The sequence below is a fragment of the Eretmochelys imbricata genome, chromosome 1 (assembly GCF_965152235.1).
Source record: "Eretmochelys imbricata isolate rEreImb1 chromosome 1, rEreImb1.hap1, whole genome shotgun sequence".
NCBI lineage: Eukaryota > Metazoa > Chordata > Testudines > Cheloniidae > Eretmochelys > Eretmochelys imbricata.
The window spans coordinates 273,878,438-273,898,321 of record NC_135572.1 but is presented as its reverse complement, the minus strand read 5'-3'; the positions used below and the strand labels follow the sequence as shown (position 1 = coordinate 273,898,321).

At 42.4% G+C, this 19,884-nt stretch overlaps 1 protein-coding gene across 6 annotated transcripts in view; it reads right to left on the bottom strand.

The window, feature by feature from the left end:
* The window catches only part of ANKS1B (ankyrin repeat and sterile alpha motif domain containing 1B), a 754,695-nt gene that overhangs the window by 634,530 nt on the left and 100,281 nt on the right, over window positions 1-19,884 (bottom strand). For all 6 annotated transcript variants that reach the window (XM_077807668.1, XM_077807665.1, XM_077807666.1 and 3 more), the window contains exons 2-3: window positions 10,730-10,810; window positions 390-546 (exon numbers count right to left, since the gene is read on the bottom strand). In XM_077807668.1, the coding sequence (XP_077663794.1) occupies window positions 390-546; window positions 10,730-10,810 (238 nt within the window). The remainder of the gene's footprint in view (window positions 1-389; window positions 547-10,729; window positions 10,811-19,884) is intronic.

The following is a 19,884-nucleotide window of genomic DNA, read 5'->3' as shown; positions in this document are numbered from 1 at the left end:
ATAGATAGGAAAATTTTGTAATTTACTGCATAAGAGTTTTTTAAGGAAGTGAATATGTTAAAAGTGAGTATGTTGCTTATTGTACTTGATTGTACAATGGGGGTACTGTGAAAGCTAAAGTTTTGCCTTCAAAAGAACTCTAGAAACAAATAGCAATGTCTCAATCTTCCTTAAATATAGTTTTTTAGTGCCTATGCCCAATTCAGCAGAAAATATATTCTGCACATGCAACATGGAAGACTTTACCAAACCCAAAAATAAATTTCTAGAGCATTAAATTGCATGGAAAACAGACATATTTTGCTGAATCTGGCTGTAACTCTGTCAAGCCTAAACAATACTTAGTTTTATTTTCTGATGACATAAACAAAGATTTTTAATCACTTCACCTGTTCATTCACTCTGGAGTGTGATGGCCCATGGTGGATGAGAATCTTCACAATATCTACATCTCCTTTCCAAGCAGCCAAGTGTATAGGAAAATAACCTTTGTTATCTGCCACATTAGTTGATGCTTCATACTGAAGTAATTTGAGAACTATATCCCTGGAAAACAGGGGGGAAGGAGGAAAAAAAGCTAAAAATTGAGAGGACAGCTTGTTTTATGAAGTTTGTACACATTGTCAAATTGTTTATTCTTAATAACAGATAAGCCAAATCCCACAGTCATTCATGCAAACCTACTGAAATTAATTTGCCTAAGAACCGAATACAGACCACAAAACATAGCCCAAAATGGTATATGTGACTGAATTTCATGTTTGTTCTTTATTTTATTGACTGCATAAAGAAATTACGTACTGACAGTAATGCTGGTTCTTTTAACGCATTGCCTCCACAGAGACACATTGTAAGACACATGAGCCTATCCACATAGTCACAGAACCTTTTTAAACAGTAGCTGGCAGTAAGAGAGCACATGCATGTCCCTTCAGACTTACATTCCACAGAATGAAGCTATAAGAATCCCACTCCCTAGTTCCTCTTCCCCTTCAGAAGTATTGCTATGAGTTGAGCTCTGAAGCACAGCGGAAGAAGGAGGGTCAGTGTGGAAAGCAGTTTATGTAGAGTACAAGCGTTATGGTTGGTAAGTAACCCCTTTTTCTTCTTCATGACATTGCCTCCACAGAGTCTCATAGCAAGAGATCATCTAATGATACCACACTTAGGTGTTTACTAATCTCAATGCAAATCCTGTTTTCATTTTTGGCTTCTTACTCTCCATCTCCCAAGATCAATGAGGAACAAAACAACTTTATTATTTTTTCACCTATATCTGGTTCCTCTTAAAAGAACAGGAGTACTTGTGGCACCTTAGAGACTAACAAATTTATTAGAGCACAAGCTTTTGCTCTAATAAATTTGCTAGTCTCTAAGGTGCCACAAGTACTCCCATTCTTTTTGCGGATACAGACTAACACGGCTGCTACTCTGGTTCCTGGTAGCATTTTTAAATTAAAAAGAAAAGGAGTACTTGTGGCACTTTTGTGGCTACAGACTAACACGGATGCTACTCTGAAACCCATTTTTAAATTGTAATTTGTAGGGATTTACCATACTTTATAATAAGAGATTAAATAGAAGGGGCTATATTAAGCCACTGATTTTTAAACAAAATTCCATATTGATTTCAACAGGGAGTTCTGCTTAAAAAATGATAGTAAGGTATGAGCTACAGTTAGCAAGTATGCTAAAAAATAAATCAGTTGTGTCCTACCTGTAAATTTGTCTTCTCATGGAATGATCTTCTTACAGCCCTGAATAATTAATAAGTTAACTAAACCCATCAGCTAGTAGAGGCAGTTCTTGGCAAGCAAACAGTGGCTCTTTAAGCACTGGCAGGTACCAAAAACCTTAGGAGTACTTTCAAAGCAGACTGCAAAAAACATTATTTAATACCTTAAGAACTTAGGCCTTGACTAAAAATACAGACAAATGTAAACCCTGAGGAAATAGCTGTGGTCCCTAAATCTGTCCCAAACATTGCATTAAGAACAATGGCATACTGTCAGAGAGACTGGACAAAGGAGGGAAAAAGCCTACCAATGACTGAGACGCACTCATATCTTGCCACTGAAAGAGCACTGCTGCCTTCAGAAGAAGACATGACAAATCTGGCACAAGGAGGCCAAATAAAGGCTGTGCAGTTCAATGGACCATTGCACTTGGGACTTGAGTGACATCTTATGCTGGGCTTTACCTACCACTGAGTAGGTCAAACTGTGAAAAAAGGCCACAGGCAGCAAGGTTAGCCTCACTACTTCTTTGCTCCAAAAGGGGTGGACCCAAGAAATAAGTTCAACTACTTCCTGGTGGAAGCAAGTGACTGACAGGTTTGACATGATGTGGGCTCTTCCGCAGCCAACACTTTTACATTAAACAAAAATGTGCCTTGAACTGCCTCAAGTGGCTGATGGGCATAGTTAACTCAGGAGTTTGCTTCAGGATGAGAGCCATTTGATTGAGAAAATATAATATGTTGTTTAAAGGGTAGCATACTGTACTAGTAAAAAGTTAAAAAACATAGAAGATAATGAATGGAGTACTGCAGCAATTGGGATTAGATCCAATATTTATTCTATAAACAAAATATTTTGATCAAAATACAACTAAGACGGAGTAGTAAATAAATACGTATTTTATACTTTTGTTTTCTCCAAATCAGATGAATCAGCAAATGATGTAGAACAATGAAATCAAAATTCAAGGAAAGCTAGAGTGTTTATGAGCATGGTAGCTCAGAAGTTGCAGTTTGGGCAGATACAAATTAATGAAGTCTAGGGGGGTTAAAGTTGCCTAAAGAGTATACTTTTAACTGAACACTAAGCAATAAAAAGACCTGGGAGTGAGAACAAACATAACCAAGAACAAATAGAATATAAGGACATACAATAGAAATATTGGATGTCCATAAATGACATCTTAAAGGAACGTATTATAACATATTAGACTACTAGTAGGCTGCAGTACACAATGATGAACACTGGCAGTAAAAAAAGATCATTGGTGAGATATAAAAGGTACAGAATAGAACAATGATAGAAGTGATAGAATCAGCTGGTAAAAAAGTATAATTAGAATAGTTCTGAATTTGATTTTAAGGCGTTTTTCTTTCTAGGTACCCCACAGCACTTCACAAAGCACTGAGTTTACTACGGAGAGGGCAGTGATTATGAGGTCAAACATAGCACATTATTCATTCGGTGGTAAATAACCTCTATGTCCTGGCCAACATTTCTTCTTTTACTAAAATAGTCTTTGATGTTCAAGGTTGTTTGTTATCTTCTACTCTTTCAAAGAGTGCCAAGGTAACCTTAACTTACTACAGACATCTATCAAAAATGTAAAGAATGGATGTCTTTTTAACAGCTCATTTGAAGAGTATGTACTGTGATGCCATGAAACTGATAGGATAAAAGCTGTTTTGATAGGACACAAGAATCAGAGGTCATGGACTAAAGCTAAAAAATAGCTTTAAAGGAGTTTAAGAGAAATGTTCTATATAAATGTGAATAACCACATTAAAGCAATGTTAAAGGTTCATGTTTAAAATCACAAACAATCAGAAAATGTCAAAATTATGACTCCAGTAACAATGTTGATTGGGCTCCACTGTGCATCCTGTATATTTTATAGTAAATAGTAATATATTTATTATAACATACAAGCTTAAGGAGAAAATGGCAGGAACAGACAACGCAATATATCTGCAATACAGCCAATTAATGTTGCTATAGAAAATGCTATTTTTTAATTTTCTGACTATTTGTGATTTTAATTTGCAACCCTAACATTTTAATGTACCTTTTGTCATTTCATTTCTTTTGCTATTTAAAATTAAAAGGGAAAAAAGACATCATCTGTGGTTAATTTTACTGTAAATTGTTTTCATTTACATGTGAATTTCACAAACAAATTTATTGAGGTGAATGGGAAGGGGGCAGAGTTAATTTCCACACTTGCAGGTGGTTGTTTTTTGTTTGGCTGGAGAGTGTTTTTAACAGGTTTACATTTTGACAGCTCTTTTGTTACAACACAGAGAGATATTTCCTTTTTTAAAAAGAATAGTAAAAGCTGGATATTTGGTAAATACTATTGAATGTAACAAATATGCAAATACCCAATCACAGGATCTTCAGAAAAATTGCACTCTTGTTTTGTTTTCTGTCCCCGATGATAAGACAGACATTGTTTTTGAATAATTTTAAAACCTGTGTTTACCAGTGTGATATTTACAAATTCCCTCATATACATTTTCCCAGCAGATGCACCTGCTTTGCTCATCCCTTTACTCAAGGAAGCAGCTGTCCTCTTGCCTGTCAAAATGGGCAGGATAAATGTGCACTGTGATCTCTCAGAGTGGTGATGGGGAGACTGAGGCTTCATTAGGTGTTCCTAACTCTTACCAAATTATAATAAGCATGCTTAGAATTGATTTTTAAGTCAGTCAGAGTTGAGGATGCTCTGCAACCATCAGGAGGTACTTATACCCCATAGGATTGTGCCTTATGTCCATACCAACTTTCAAGTTTCAAATTCTAGCCATTTTTGCTGTAATCCTATTTTTTAAAAATCCTATCTAAACCTGCCTTTGACTTCAATGGAAGCAGAATTAGGCTAACAATGAGTGTGTTTGAAAGTAATATCCTAATCTCTTAAAGAAAAAATAGTGTAATATATGAAAACATTAACTAAATAGATAATGTAAACAGACCTAAAGAGGCATCATATCCTCCTTATGTTCGAGAATGCTAATATGTTATTATGATTAGCCTGAAGTCTATGGCTGGTTCTGGATATCATAGAAACATTTATGCTTCTGCTCAGATTTTCACTTTTTAAAGTAGCAAAGCGGTGGTTTGTGTTCAATACTCCCATATTTTCTGAAATATTCACAGCTAAACTAAAAAAACTGGGCAGTTTTTGCAAGCTAAGCCTTAGTCTTCTGACAACTGGGAATACACAGTTGCACAAGGAATAAATCATAAGAAAAGGCCCATGATGTTTCTGTTTTTTCAAAAAGACAGAGTTTAGTGGACTACATTAATTACTTTGGGCTAATTCCAGGGAGATAAATGACAGTAATTGACTATTCTGGATCTAGCTCCAGGAGTGAAGCTTGGAGGATTCAAAATGCTGACCTTAGCATTATTTTCTCTTGTGTCTGTAAATTTATAAATAAAATTAGCACTTATGGGCTGTAAGATGAATATAGTCTACAGTAATATTAGAGAAATGGCAGGTTTGTGTAACACAATTAATCACACATAATAAATACCGTCTTTTCTATCTTAATTCACCTTTCTGCAGCCAAGAGTGTAACTATTTGTGAATAAAATAGATTTAGGAATACAATTATTCTGGGTCTATGTTGTTTTATTTAGGTCTGATCCAAAGCCCACTGAAGTCAGTGCAAGTCTTTCATTAATTTCAATAGGCTTTGAATCAGGTCCTTATCTCCAGTCTTGATGTCCAACTCTTCTTCAAACCATGAAAAGACATGACAGTATTAATAGCCCCAATTTAAAAATGGGGTAATCAAGGCAGAGGGGCTAAGAGATTTGCTCAAAGTCAAACAAGAGACAGTGGAACAATCAAAACAGAATCCAGAACTCTGATTCTGACTCTCATTTTCCTGTTCTAATTGTTTGAGCATGATACTGTCTCTTCCATGCCAATCATATAGTCTCAGAAATTCTTCTGTAAATATGCCACTTGGGAAAGGAGTTTAATGCAAATATTTTTGTTAAGTCAATTTATTAGACTGTTTTCACCCATGTTAAGACTGAGAGGTTACTTACCTTGGACATTAACTGGAGTTCTTTGAGAATAAGTGTTCCATTTAGGTGCACATGTGCCTTTGATTTGAGACTTTTGGTAGAGTGTCTATTCAGTCTGCACATGTGCCCTTGCTATATTTGTACCCCATACTAAAGATATATAGGGCAGTATCGGACAAACTGTCCTCAGTTATTTCTTTCCTGCGAAGTCCACAAGGCAAAGACAGTGAAGCAGAGGGAAAGGAGGGTAGGTGGTGGAGCATCCATAGGGACAAACTCAGAGAATTCCAGTTACTGTACCAGGTAAGTAATCTCTTCTTAAAGTATTGCCCCTACTGGTGCTCCACTTCAGATGACTCCCAAACAGACCCTCTAGGAGGTAGGGGCTTCGGAGACAGATCTAAGACTATCTGGAAACTGCAGAACCACAGGCAACAAATGCCCTGGTGTGAACTAGAACATAATATTTAGAAAAGGTGTGAACCAAAGCCTATGTTGCAGCTTTGCATATTTCTGCAATTGAAATATTCTTTGATAGGGTTGTAGAGGTAGACTGTGATCTAGTGGTTTGGGCTGATACCCAAGGAGGGGATTGGATATTAGTGGCTTTGCAACAAGAGAGGATATATTGAGAGAACCACTTAGAAAGTCTCTGGTCAAGACAGGAGCTCCACTAACTCTATGTGTGAAAGAGACAAACAAACAATCTGAGGGAGGCCCGAAAGAGTTTAGTCCTTTCCAAATAAAGGGCTAATGCTCTTTTGATATTTAGGATATGAAGAGAAGCTTCATCTTTAGTTTGGTGAGGTTTGAGGTAGAAAACCAACAGCTGAGTGACCTGGTTAATGTGGAACTATGTAGTGACCTTAGGTAAAAAGGGAGGGTGTTTTCTTTACAATAGGTGGTGTAGAGAGGGTCAGTCATTAAAGCTCCTAATTCTCCTACCAGATATAATAGCCACTACGAATGCAGTTTTCTTATAGAGGTGTAGAAGGGATCCACTGGTTCAAAAGGAAGTCTCATCAGGGCACTGAGGAACAAGCTTAAATCCCATGTCAGGGTCAGTTGTCTAAGATGTAGTAAAAGGTTTGATGAAGGTTTGGTAAACCAAGAAGTGGTAGGGTGAGCAAAGATTGAGAGTCCTTTGACCACAGAATGGAAAGCTGTAATTACCTCTAAATGAACTCTAACAGAGTCTGGCCATGTCTACACTACCACTTAATCAATATAACTTACGTAGCTCAGAGGTGTGAAAAAGCCACCCCACTGAGAGACACAAGTTACAGCAACCTAAGCACTGTGCACATCTTTGCTATGTCGGTGGGAGAGGCTCTCCTGACAACATAGCTTCTGCGTCTAGTGAAGGTGGAGTAATTATACCAAAGGAGAGCTCTCTCCTGTCAGCATAGAGTGTCTTCACCAGACACATGAAAGTAGTGCAGCTACACCGATGGAGTGCTTCTAGTACAGACTAGCCCTTTGGGTGATGACCCAAGCCCCCTCTTGAACAAAATTTCCAACACTTCCTACTGAGGCAGTGGCAAAGAGGTCTAATTCTGGAAGACCCCAGATAAGGGCAGGAGCACCCCCAGAACTTTTTCACATGATACACACAATGCATAGTACCTGTGGGGGTCCAGCCCAAATTTCTTCTCCAACCAAACTCGCGTCTGGAGCAAAGAAACAAAATGGAGTCACCCACCGAGACCCATCATTGGGCCTTTGGCAAAAGCCCCTTGTGTCTGTTCCTCCAGTGCTGCCTGACATTCTTTTCCTGGCCAGCTACCACTTGTGGGCACTCACTACAGCTCCCCATACTTGTAACAAGTCTACAGGCTGTAGCCGAGTGAGTCCTGTGAGCAGAGCTGTGATCGGTGGAGACCCCTTGAGTTCCCACCAGACTACAGTTTGGATTGCTTCCCTTCTCTGACACTCACAGAGTCATTCCCTTGCTTGGGGTATACAAGAGTAAAGCTAGACAAAATAAAGGTCTTTCCCCCTTCCCCAAGGATGAGGCGATCAAAGTAAAGAAAGGAAAAAGGAAAAAAAAGAGTGATCAGTCTCTTGGGCAGTTTCTCATTCACCTTTTGGGGCCCAGCTTGTTGGCAGGCTTTTTATTGTCCTGATCAGGGTTAGAGTCCATCCTGAAACACCCCTCCTCCTTTTGGTAGCTACAGATACCACTGAGGGAAAAAACTTCCAGCGCCAGTGCATGTGATGAGCACACACACCTACAATGGAATGGACATGAGCAATCACTGAAAGAAGAACCAGCAGTCTCTGAGTCTTCCCCTAGTTGTCACCCCTTTCTGTAACAGGTTTTCCTTTTTTTAAGGCCAAGTAAGCCCTGCAGGTGTGCCTGGTTAGTGCTGCCTGGACCCAGAAGAGCTCATTGGCTTCCTTCTTTGAAGAACTTGTTAGCTTCCTCCTCAATAGGTGAAGGCATGCCAGCTCACCTATCCCATTCCTCAAGTTGTAAGGACAATCTTGAGGCAGGTCACCTCCGTCTACTATTTCCCGCAGAAACAAAATTGACTCTAATGTGGTCCTGTCTCACCTGGTGTTTCACCCTGATGCCGTTGGACTGTAGCATGAGACACCACCACATTATATGCAGGTTCAGATCTTTCATAGTATGGAGCCAGCATAGAGGAACATGATCAATGATCAAGGAGAAGGGACTGCCTAGCAGGAAATACCTGAGGGAATCCATGGCCCACTTAATCGCTAATGCCTCCTTTTCTCTAAGTATAGGATCACTCCTCTGTTCCTCCACAAACCTCCTACCCTGAAAGTTGATTACCTCTTCCTTTCTTACTTCCCTACAGGGTTTATGACCTTGTTGCTTGTGATGTGCCCTCCTTAGGGTCTTCCAACTTTCCAAGGTTTACCAGGCTTTGGGGTTCGTTCTGCAATGACCAATCTGGACCCCTGTTCACTCGGTGGGCCTGTTTGTTAATGACTTGCCAAAAATGCCCAATCCCAGCCTATGATTATAGGGTAGGCCAATTTCTCAGCCAGAGCTACGATTATAACCTTGGTATGTGTCCCCGCGGTCAGTTGTAAACATTGGTTGCGGTAAGCTTTCACATTGCCATGTATACACTATAGATGAATCAAACCTTTATGAGTACCATCATCCCATACTAAGGAGGCTTGGTGCACTGACCACTGTCTGACTACAGGTGGAGTCCAAGAGTCCTTGAACTCCCTTCCTCTGGACCATCACTGGCACCATCAACTTGGGGAGAATCCTTTTCAATAGGTGGGTTTCTGCAGTCCAGTCCTGGATGTATTCACATTCCATAAGATGGCATCTCTCTTGATGTACTCTGCCTGCCCCCAGGATTAGCAAGTTACTGGGCTGGCACTGACAGAATCTTTCCTAACTTGGGGTGAACTCGGCCATGGAGTAGTGGCCAGCCCCCCGTTCTGCAGGTCCTATTTCAGTTGCTTGAAATAACTGGTTGTTTTACTGGTGGTCTCATGTCCGAGCCCAACCAACTTGCCCCCTGGATTTCCCATGGTCTAGTGGTCAGTCTAACCATCTTGGAGGACTTCCCTGGGGGTGGATCCCTTAGAGTATATGTTACTGACTTGACGTTGCCCTCCCAGGTCTCTCTCGGGTCCGACCTGTGTGATGTCAAGGCCCTGTGGAATTCTGCCACTAGCAACCCTTCAGCCTCAAGAAAGTTTCCATTAACCACACTGGATCTTTGAAGGTCCCTGTTTGGTGGTGTAATACCCACTCCTGGTAACTTAGGCAATTCTTAAAACCTTGGGATCCAGGCATAACCCAAGCAAGGAAAATAATTTCCTTCAAAAGAAGAAGGAGAAACCCCTCAGCAAGTTAGAGGGGGTGACTTCAAACAAGGGGAGGCATGGGAGGGAGATGGAAGTTATCTTGGAAAAAATCCCCGCAAACAGTAACAAAAAATAAAACTAAGGAGGCTAATATATAATTACTAAATTATAGGAAAAAACTAGCTCTAAAAGCAAACTTGTAAAGAAGTGCACAATGAAAGTTGCTCCATCTGAGGCTGAAGCTATTGAGAAGGAACTGAGGGCAGTTCGTCTGACACTGCCTTATATATACTTGATATGGGGCATGAGGCTAGCTAGGGTACAGGTGCAGACCAAATGGGCACTGCCTAAGTTCCCTCTAAGCTGCACGGCTGAGCAGCTACTTATTAAGCATCACGCAGGTGCTCAGGGCTGCGGTGGGGAGAGATGCCTCCCCCCAAGCCCCAGAACTGCCACGGCGCCCTACCCCTTCCCCCAGCCCTGACTCAGCTCAGCCCCAAACCTGCTGCGGCTGGGGGACAGGCGCCCCTACCTTGGCCCCAACTCAGCTAAGCCTGGACCTGCTGCAGCTGGGGGAGAGGTGCTTCTCCCCCCGAGCCCAGGTGCTGCTGTGGGAACAGAGAGCTAAGGGGAGTCCTTTCTCCCCACCATAGCCCCGGAGAGCCCCAGTGCACTCCAAAACCCTATTCTCCAGTTCCACCCCAGAGCCTGCACCTCCAGCTGGAGCCCTCACCCCCGCCACACCCCAACCCTTTGCCCCACCCCTGAACCCCTCATCCCTGGCCCCACCCCAGAGCCCGCAACCCGCCCCACCCCCCAACTCTCTGCCCTAGTCCTGAGTACCTCATCCACGGCCTCACCCCAGAGCCCACACCCCGAGCCGGAGCCCTCTCCCTCCCCCTCTGCCCCCCCACACATCACCTCCATATTGGTGCACATAACAAAATTCATTCCACACATGGGAAAAATTAGAGGGAACACTGGGGACTGCTACCAAAATTCTCTGATCAAAGTCACATGGGGTACATGAACACCTGAAATGGAACCCATAGGGACAATACTCAAAGAAGAAGTCAGTGTTATGCTACATGCTATAAATTTACCCAGAGAAATATGGCCGTAAATATTGGGCACATGGCACTTACTTGTGTCCATTTAAAGCTGCATGGTGTAAAGCAGTGTAACCCGAACTGTCTGTGCAGTTTATATTTGGGCCTCGCCAGATGCTGCAAATAAAACACAATTGTAAAATTACTGTTTGTAATGGCAAACCAAAATGTTTGAAGATAGGCAAAATTATAATACGAATGTAAAGATCCTACAATGTAAGTGGCTAATTTATTGGGCACAAATTATCTAGAAATGCCTTGTATGTGGAAAGTGACATATTGATGATAAAGTCATTTATAAAAATCATTTTGCGTATGTTTATCTTATAACAATCTTGAACTTCATGTAGGGCAATTCTTAACGATTAATGACTATTTTGTAATTTCAGTCAGATCTCTTCTTCCAGCAATAAGGTTCTGTTACTTGGAATTCTCTACTGAATATATTGAGATACATTGTGATTACATATACACCAGTTTTTCACCAGTATAACTTTGTTGACTTCAGTTCAATTACTCCTATTTTATATTAGTGTGAAATTAGTTGTTGCCAATAACCTCCTTTAAAGAGATACTGTCAATTTAAAAATCACATTCTGCCCATTATATGTACTTCTTGTTTTGACAAATAACTGCTCAGATTATATAACTGAAAGATCAGTGAAAAATATTTTCTCTATTAAGCATGCTAACATTATGCATTTGACAGTAATTTTTGTATCATCAGCTTCATTATTTGTCCTTTACAATCAGTTACCCTGTTGATTACCTTGGTTATTCACAAAACAACATGGCAAAAAAAAAGACAGTTATTCACCTGCTTGTAACTGTTGTTCTTCGAGAGGTGTTGTTCACGTCCATTCCAATTAGGTGTGCACGCACTGCATGCACGGTCATCAGAAACTTTTTCCCTTAGCAGCTCCCGTCGGGTCGGTCAGGAAGCCCCCTCGAGTGGCGCCCTTGTAGCGCTCAATATATGACCCTGCCGACCTAACCCCCCTTTGGTTCCTTCTTGCCAGATACTCTGACAGAGGGGAAGAAAGGTGGGTATTGGAATGGACGTGAACAACACCTCTCGAAGAACAACAGTTACAAGAAGGTGAGTAACCGTTTTTTCTTCTTCGAGTGATTGTTCATATCGATTCCAATTAGGTGACTCCCACGGGGGTGGGATCGAAGTTAAGGAATCACTGACTGGAGCACTGCTCTACTGGGAGCTGCATCATCTCTAGCATGCTGTGTGATGGCATAGTGGGTAGCAAAGGTATGCACCAAGGACCAGGTCGCTGCTCTGCAGATCTCTTGGATGGGATCTGGGCCAGGAAAGCGGTGGAAGAGGCCTGAGCCCTTGTCGAGTGGGCCATTATAGCCAGGGCTGAAACCTTGGCAAGGTCATAGCAGGAATGGATACAATCCATAATCCAGGAAGAGATGCACTGTGAGGACACTAGAAGCCCCTTCATCCAGTCCACAGCCGCAACAAACAGCTGATTTGACTTTGTGCACTCAGTGTAGAATGCTAATGCCCTGCGCACATCTAAAGAGTGAAACTTCTGCTCCTGTGCATTTGCATAAGGCTTGGGGAAGAAAATGGGTAGAAAAATGTCTTGGCGGAGGTGGAATTGGGATACTACCTTGGGGAGAAAAGCTAGGTGCGGCCTGAGTTGTACCTGTGCTTTTGGAAGACTGTGTACGGGGAGGTTGGAGGTTAATGCTTTTGGCTCCAATACCCTCCTGGCCGATGTGATTGCCACCAGAAAGACTACCTTCCACAAGAGATACAGACAGGAATATGTAGCAAGCAGCTCAAATGGGGCTCCAATATCACCTACCTAGGACCAGATTGAGGTCCCAAGTCGGTACAGGTGGGCAAAACTGAGGGTATAAGCATTCCAGGCCCTTAAGGAAACGGCCCACCATAGGACTGGTCAAGACTGAACAGCCCAACTCTCCAGGGTGGAATGCTGAGATGGCCACAGGGTGCACCTGGATAGACGATCCGGTCAGGCCTTGCCACTTCAGGTGTAGGAGGTAGTCCAGGATGAACAATATAGATGCCTGGAGTGGAGATACTTGACTGAGATTACAACAGCATGAAAACCGTTTCCATTTGGCCAGGTAGGTGGCCCTGGTGGAAGGTTTCCTGCTACCAAGGAGCATCTCCCTCACCGATTCCGTGCACTGGAGCTCCCTTGCGTTTAACCATGCTTCCATGCCGTGAGGTGCAGGGACTGGAGGTCTGGGTAAAGCAGGTGGCTGTGGTCCTGTCTAATCAGATCGGGAGGGAGTGGCAGCGCAATTATGGTGCTGCCTGACATGTCTAGAAGTGTGGTATACCAATGTTGGCGCGGCCACGCTGGAGCAAGCAGAATTACCTCTGCCTTGTCCCTGCGGATCTTGAGGAGAATCTTGAGGAGAACCTTGAGGAGGAACCTTGAGGAGGATTCTTGAGGAGAACCTTGAGGAGGAACCTTGAGGAGGATTCTTGAGGAGAACCTTGTGGACGAGTGGTATCCAAGCCACCACGGATGGTAAGAAGGAACCAAAGGGGGGTCAGGTTGGCAGGGTCATATATTGAGCACTATGAGGGCGCCACTCCAGGGGGCTCCCTGGCTGACCCGACGGGAGCTGCTCAGGGAAAAAGTATCCGACAACCATGCACGCGGCGCGCGCACACCTAATTGGAATCGACGTGAAGAAGAACCTTTTTTTTAAAGTAGGAAAATATGATTGTAAAACTACAAAAATCAATGCAGCACCTGAAAGTACTTTCAATTCATTTTTAATTGATTAAATTTCAAAATATGTCCCTTTAAATTGTGGAAGCATTTAGTACTATATTACTTTATCTAATATGGACTTTTAAAAAATTAATGTTTTAACTTTCAGTGCATGGAATTATGAGAATTAAGCAGCTGTCCTGATTCATACCGAGTATGAACATAATTTTCAGCCTTCACAGACAAACAATATTCTTCCTTTACTTCCTTAGGGAATTATGTGCTGTGTTTTCAAAGAAAATGGTCTGAAGCAATTCAGTTAAAAAAACAAATTCTGCTTTTACTGTAGTTTGCTATGACCAAAGTCACCAGACATGGCTGTAGAAATGGCCAGATGTGTCTAATAGATTTTTTAAAAATACTCTTATATTAAGGTCTGTATTTGTTCTCTAGAGATTACCTATTTCCATATTTCAATCTTTTTTCAGTACTTGTGCCTGAATGATTAGTTAGTTCAGAATTATAAATAATTGTATTTTTCCAAGAAGAATATTATAGCCATTCTATATAAATGGCACCGTACATTATGGACAGCTTGATTCTATGAAGTGCTAAATACCTCACCTCCCACTGAAATCAATAGAAATTGAGGACACTCAGCCCCTTGCAGGTTCAGGCTTCAAATGTCTTCTTGGAAGTTATTACGAAGCAAAATCTATTTCTTGGTGTCTTTCAAGAATTATAAAGCTGTATTTCAATTTTCCTATGTTCTAACATTATACATACAAGCACTATGTCTATACTTTTTTACCCAGAGATTCTTACTGTGTGTCCAATAATAGGAACTCCAGCCACTTTGAAAATGTTACTCAATATGTCATGAGAGCAACTTGCAGCTGTAAGAGTCACCTTTATCTCTGGACCCTTCAATTAAAAAGTTAATTTCAGCTTCCTGAAGAAGGAAGAATTGAAAGGCATTATGGCATATTAAAAAATTGACAAAAGAAACATTATTAGATGCTAATTCCTTTCTTCTAAAGATGACATATCCACTAATTTGTCACTGATGGCTGTACTTAGGCTTAGCCTCCAGACAAATCAAAGAACAAAAATTGTTTCCATTCAATAGAAAAAAGACGGAGTATCTCTAATTCAATGCTATGTAGAAAAAGACCAGACCAAAAATTGTTTCATCTCAACATATTTGATTCCTTATTTTTAAGGTGTCAATTCAATAAATAGTTGTTCATGGGATACTAACTTTTCCTCTTTTTTGCTTTATTACTTTCTCTAAGAGTTATCTTGCATTGCTTATTACTTTGCTTTAGAGACAACTGATGAATGATGGAATCATTTAAAAACAAATTCTTGCCATTTAATTTCTCTTCTGTGAAATCAACACATTTATTAGGCCAAATATACCCTTAAAAAGGGGGGAAGGGAGTGATGAGTAAATGTATTTTACAGCTATTAATATAGTACTTAATATTTTACTGTTTTAGTTTTTCTTACGCAACACTGAAAGAATGTATTCAAAATACAGCTGAATCTAAAATTATTAAGGCCTTTATTCTGAAAACACTTAAACATGTCCTTAGATTTAAGTACATGTGTATTTTAAGTACATGAAATCCATAACTATTGTACAAACTATGTACTTAAAATACAAAACTATTGAAGTCAATAGGATTAGTCATATGCTTAAAGTAAAGCACATGCTTATTTGTAGGATCAGGGCGTATATTGTTAAGCCCAGACTGTGTACCGAGGGCCATAGCTAAAGTTTTCAAAAGTAGAGTTGACCAGAGGACAATAATTCCATTTTGCAATGATTTCGAGGTTTCATATTATGTTTTTGTTCTGGATTGGAATCAAAACAAAACCTTTCAAACATTTTTGTGAAATGAAATTGTATCAAAAAGTCTGGTTTTGGATTGAAAAGGTCAGGTTCTCAAGTCAGGTTTCAGACCATCTCTTGCTCTCTCTCTCTCTCCAAGTGCCTTCAGAGCTGGGAGACCAGAGAACAGCAGCTGCTGATTGGGTACCCAACTCTGAAGGCAGCGCCGCTGCCAGCAGCAGCGGAGAAGTAAGGGTGGCATGGTATGGATTGCTACCCTTACATCTGTGGTGCTGCTAGTGGCGGCACTGCCTTCAGAGTTGGGTGCCCAGACAGCGACCACCGTTCCCTACTCTGCCTTCAGAGCTGGGTGGCTGTATATGTACTTATGTGGCAGGAGTGGGGTGGGGATGTAAACGACTACAGACACAAAGAAGGGGGACACGATCAAATAAGTTTGAGAACCACTATACTAGACTATGTGGAGAGACCCTTTCTTTAAATACATTTTCAGCAATGTAGATGTCAGAGATGATAACCTCGCTCTGAGACTTTTGGGCTGTTTAAGAAAACAATTAGGGAGGAATTAGGGAGGTGGCTTGGACCTCTCTCTCTCTCTCTCCCCCCGCCTCCTCCCCTTCCTTCCCCCTGCAGAAAACAGAACCTCTCTGCCTCAGTCCCCTCCTCTTTCACTTCCCCTGCCCCTGGAGAAACCAGGATTTCTACCCGCTCCTCTCCCCTCCCCTCCCTGTATGTTGCCAAGGAGGAGGAGTCTGCGCGCCCTCCCGCATTGTGCCCCTGACCCCCACCCCTAAAAAGAGAGAAGGGGAGGATCGGCCCTGGGAAAGCCTCTCTCCTACGCCACCAAGGGACCTTAATTACTTTGACTAGTTTTGGGCCTTGGCCACTTTCCTGGGATGATCCTACTCCTTTTCTCTCTCATCTCTCATGTTTTCACTCTCCTCCTCTGCCACTGCCTCCTCCTGCCCCTCAGGTTTCTCCTCCCCTGCAGACTGCACAGTGAGGGTCTGACAGGAAGCAAGCCGTGGCAATTGTCAGTGTGGCTTGGGGTGCTGGTTTCACTAGCCACAGGATGCATGTTGTGCTCTAACTGCCCCTTGTGGACCTTGGAGGCATACTTGAGGTACTTAGAGGATGTTAATATAGTCCAGCAAGGTCCACATAGGGCAGTGATTGAGCAATACCAGGGATTATGGAAAATTAGAGACGGCTGGCATTTTCTCTTCTTCCCCTGTGCTATCAGGATCACTTCTGAGAAAAAAGGAAAATGGTTACAACTTGTTCATTCCAAATGCTATTATTTATTGATTTATTGATTTATCTTTGGTCTTCTAAAAAGTAATATTGAAAATAATGCAGCAGTTAAAAAAATCTGCAATAGATTCCTTCCCCTTTTGGTGAAAGGTTCTCTTAAAAATAGAATTATATTCTATAAGGAATTAGCTTGGATTCAAGCCTGTTGACCTTCATGTTTCCCATAGGATTTTTGACTAGTTGCGGAAGGCATGAAATATTTGGGAGAAACTCCTACTTGTCCTGCCTCATGGGTGGAAGGCTCTTTAAGGACAAGATGTTAAAAATCCTTGGGGTCTTTGTCTTAACTAACATTCTAATGAGATTTTAGACTCCTCTACGTCTACAGCAGTTTGCTGCTAACACAATGCACACCTTGAACTAAGAGAGGAACATCCTCTGACAAAGGAGAGGTTAAGACCGAGAGACTAGAATTGCTGGGCAGTAGCACTGGTGTTTGAGAACCTTCCCTTGCTCAGATAGACATGCTACAGTGGCTGTACAACTATGTCATATCTGGGCCACTTTTCTCCCTTAATACTGACGTACTGCTACAGGATTAAAGCCATTTGTATTGTCTATTGGCATGATGGTGGCATGAGATATTAGACCTCTCTTCTGCACTGCCACATCCGGCCCGTGGGACCCTCCTGCCTGGCCCCTGAGCTCCTGGCCCGGGAGGCTAGGACCTGGGCCCTCCCCTGCTGTTTCCCCTCCCCCGCAGCCTCAGCTCACTGCACCACCAGCGCAATGCTCTGGGCTGCGGGGAGGCAGAGCCGCTGCCTGACCCGGTGCTCTGTGCTGCACAGTGGTGGCTGGCTCCAGCCAAGCAGTGCAGCTGCCTGTCCTGCTGCTCTGGGCAGTGCGGCTGTAGCGCCGCTAGCCACCGGTGCTCCAGGCAGCGCGGTAAGGGGGCAGGGAGCAAGGGGGGTTGGATAGAGGACAGGGGAATTTGGGGTGGTGGTCAGGGGGCGGAGGTGTGGATAGGGGTCAGGATGGTCAGAGGGTGGGGAACGGGGGGGGGGTTGAATGGGGGCAGGGGTCCTGGGGGTCAGTCAGGAAGGAGAGGGGGGTTGGATGGGGCAGCAGGGGGCAGTCAGGAGCAGGGTTCCGGGGGCAGTCAGGGAGAAGGGGTGGTTGGGTGGGGCAGGGGTCCCGGGGAGACAGTCAGGAATGAGAGAAGAGGTTGGATGGGCTGGCGGGGGGCAATCAGGGGACAGGGAGGGGTGGATGGGGCAGGGGTCCTGGGGGTGGGGCATCAGAGGGCGAGAAGCGGGGGGGATTGGATAGAGGATGGGGGCTGGGCCACGCCTGGCTGTCTGGGGAGGCATAACCTCCCCTAACTGGCCCTCCATACAATTTTGGAAAGCCGATGTGGCCCTCAGGTCAAAAACTTTGCCTGCCCCTGGGCTAGATTGATTTGCTTTGCTGCTGAGAAAAGCCAGTGAAAGGAGTGGTCAAATGGCAGGCTGCACTGACACACTCACAGACCCAAACTTTATGGAACTGGTGGGATACAGAAGGTCTGCTAGCACAGGTAGGCTAGTGTGATGGGCTAGACTACTTTTGCTACACTCCTATGCAAAGCCTATGGAAGATGTGATAACATAGTGGGTTGGGCTGAGCCACACTGTTGGAGGGAGCCAGAAAGAATGTAGTCTACTGACACAGGCCAGCTGCCACTATTGGTCAGACCACTCTGCTATGTTGCTGAAGGAAGCCCAAGGGAAGTGTGGTGACATGACAGGCTGGTTTAGGCTGTACTGCATGGACACTGACATTCATGGACACTGAGGGAGCCAGAATTAGTGCAGATTCAGCAGAGGGGATCCTCAGTTTGCCCTAAAAGGAAAGTCGAAAGGCTCCAATTACTGGAAATCTAATTCATTTGAGGTTTCCAGCAGTTTGTGAGTGGAGATTCTCACACTCTAAAGCTCTCTGTTGTGTCTAGTAGTTAGTTTAAAGCAGCTCTCAGAGTTTAGAGTATATGGTGCAGGAGTGCAGTGCTGCAGCAGTCCCACAGAGGAAGTCCTATTTCAAAGAAGGAAGGGGAGGAGCATAAATTGCCTTCCTTGTGAGATTAGCAAGTTTAACCCATGAGTAGTGACAAGACCAGTGGATATGAGATGCATTTAATAGTTTATGTCTTATGGAAGACAACTCTTTGTCTCTAAAGGGAACGTGAAACAAATCAAGTTACCATTCAGTCTCCAGGAAAGAATATTCCTTAACAGAAAAATGAGTCTTTAAGTGATTTTGTATTTAATACCACTCAAACTTGCTATTCCAAATTTCTTCTGTGCATTTAGCAAACAGAAACTTTTCACAGGGTTTTATAAACATTAGTAAAGTCTGGGAAATCTTGCTGTTAGCTAATGTAAGAGTGAGTTTTATGAAATTTATTGAGCCTGTCCTAATACTTTTAAAAATATAATGAAATTGTAGTTTTATTTTATGAAGCAAATTTCCTTTTTGAAGACTTTACTTTTTTCAAGGAAGTAAAGCTTAAATTGATGCTGAATAAAAACTATGTAATTGAATCCAACAATTAATTTCTTCTATTAACTATTTCCTGAAGAAAAGCACAAAGGAACTTAATTGTGTTTCTTGTGCTGCTTCAACTGCATTGGCAGAAACATGAAGACTTTTGGTGGCATTTACTCTCAGTGTAGACAAAATTGACCTTTTTAAGCAGATGGAAAATATTAACCAAAAAAACTTTTTTAAAGTCTGAATAAGTTAAATTAAAATGAACAGCAACAACAAAACCCATCAATGTAGCATTTCTAGAATGTTAAAATTGCAAGAAAAACATTTGAGATAGGAAATTCCAAAAGTTAAAGCTGATTTTACAATGTTAACTGAGCCATATCACAAATCCTGAACATATTAATACACCAGAAAATCTTCATTGTGAAGTAAGTATTGCTACACATGCAACATACCTAACACAAAAGCAAGGAAATTAGACGTTAAACCACCTAACACTACATAGCCTATACTCCTCCACACACAGGCCTGCACCTTGCCATACTCCTGAGGGCATTCTATGCCAAAAAATTAAAAATTCTGCACCAAAAAATTATAAATTCTGTTCACAGTATTTTAAAATTCTGCAAAATTCATTTCTCAAATAAATGTGGAGGCTCTAGCATGGCATTGGGGAGCACAGACCACTGGCTGTATAGAGGTGGGAGATCATTGTGCAGCTCCCCCCAGTGACACGGACTCAGAGGTGAGCCTGCATACAAACCTGACACACCACAAGGACTGGGCCTGCCCCAGAAACACCCCATGGGGGGCCCTGCCCCTCCATGCCA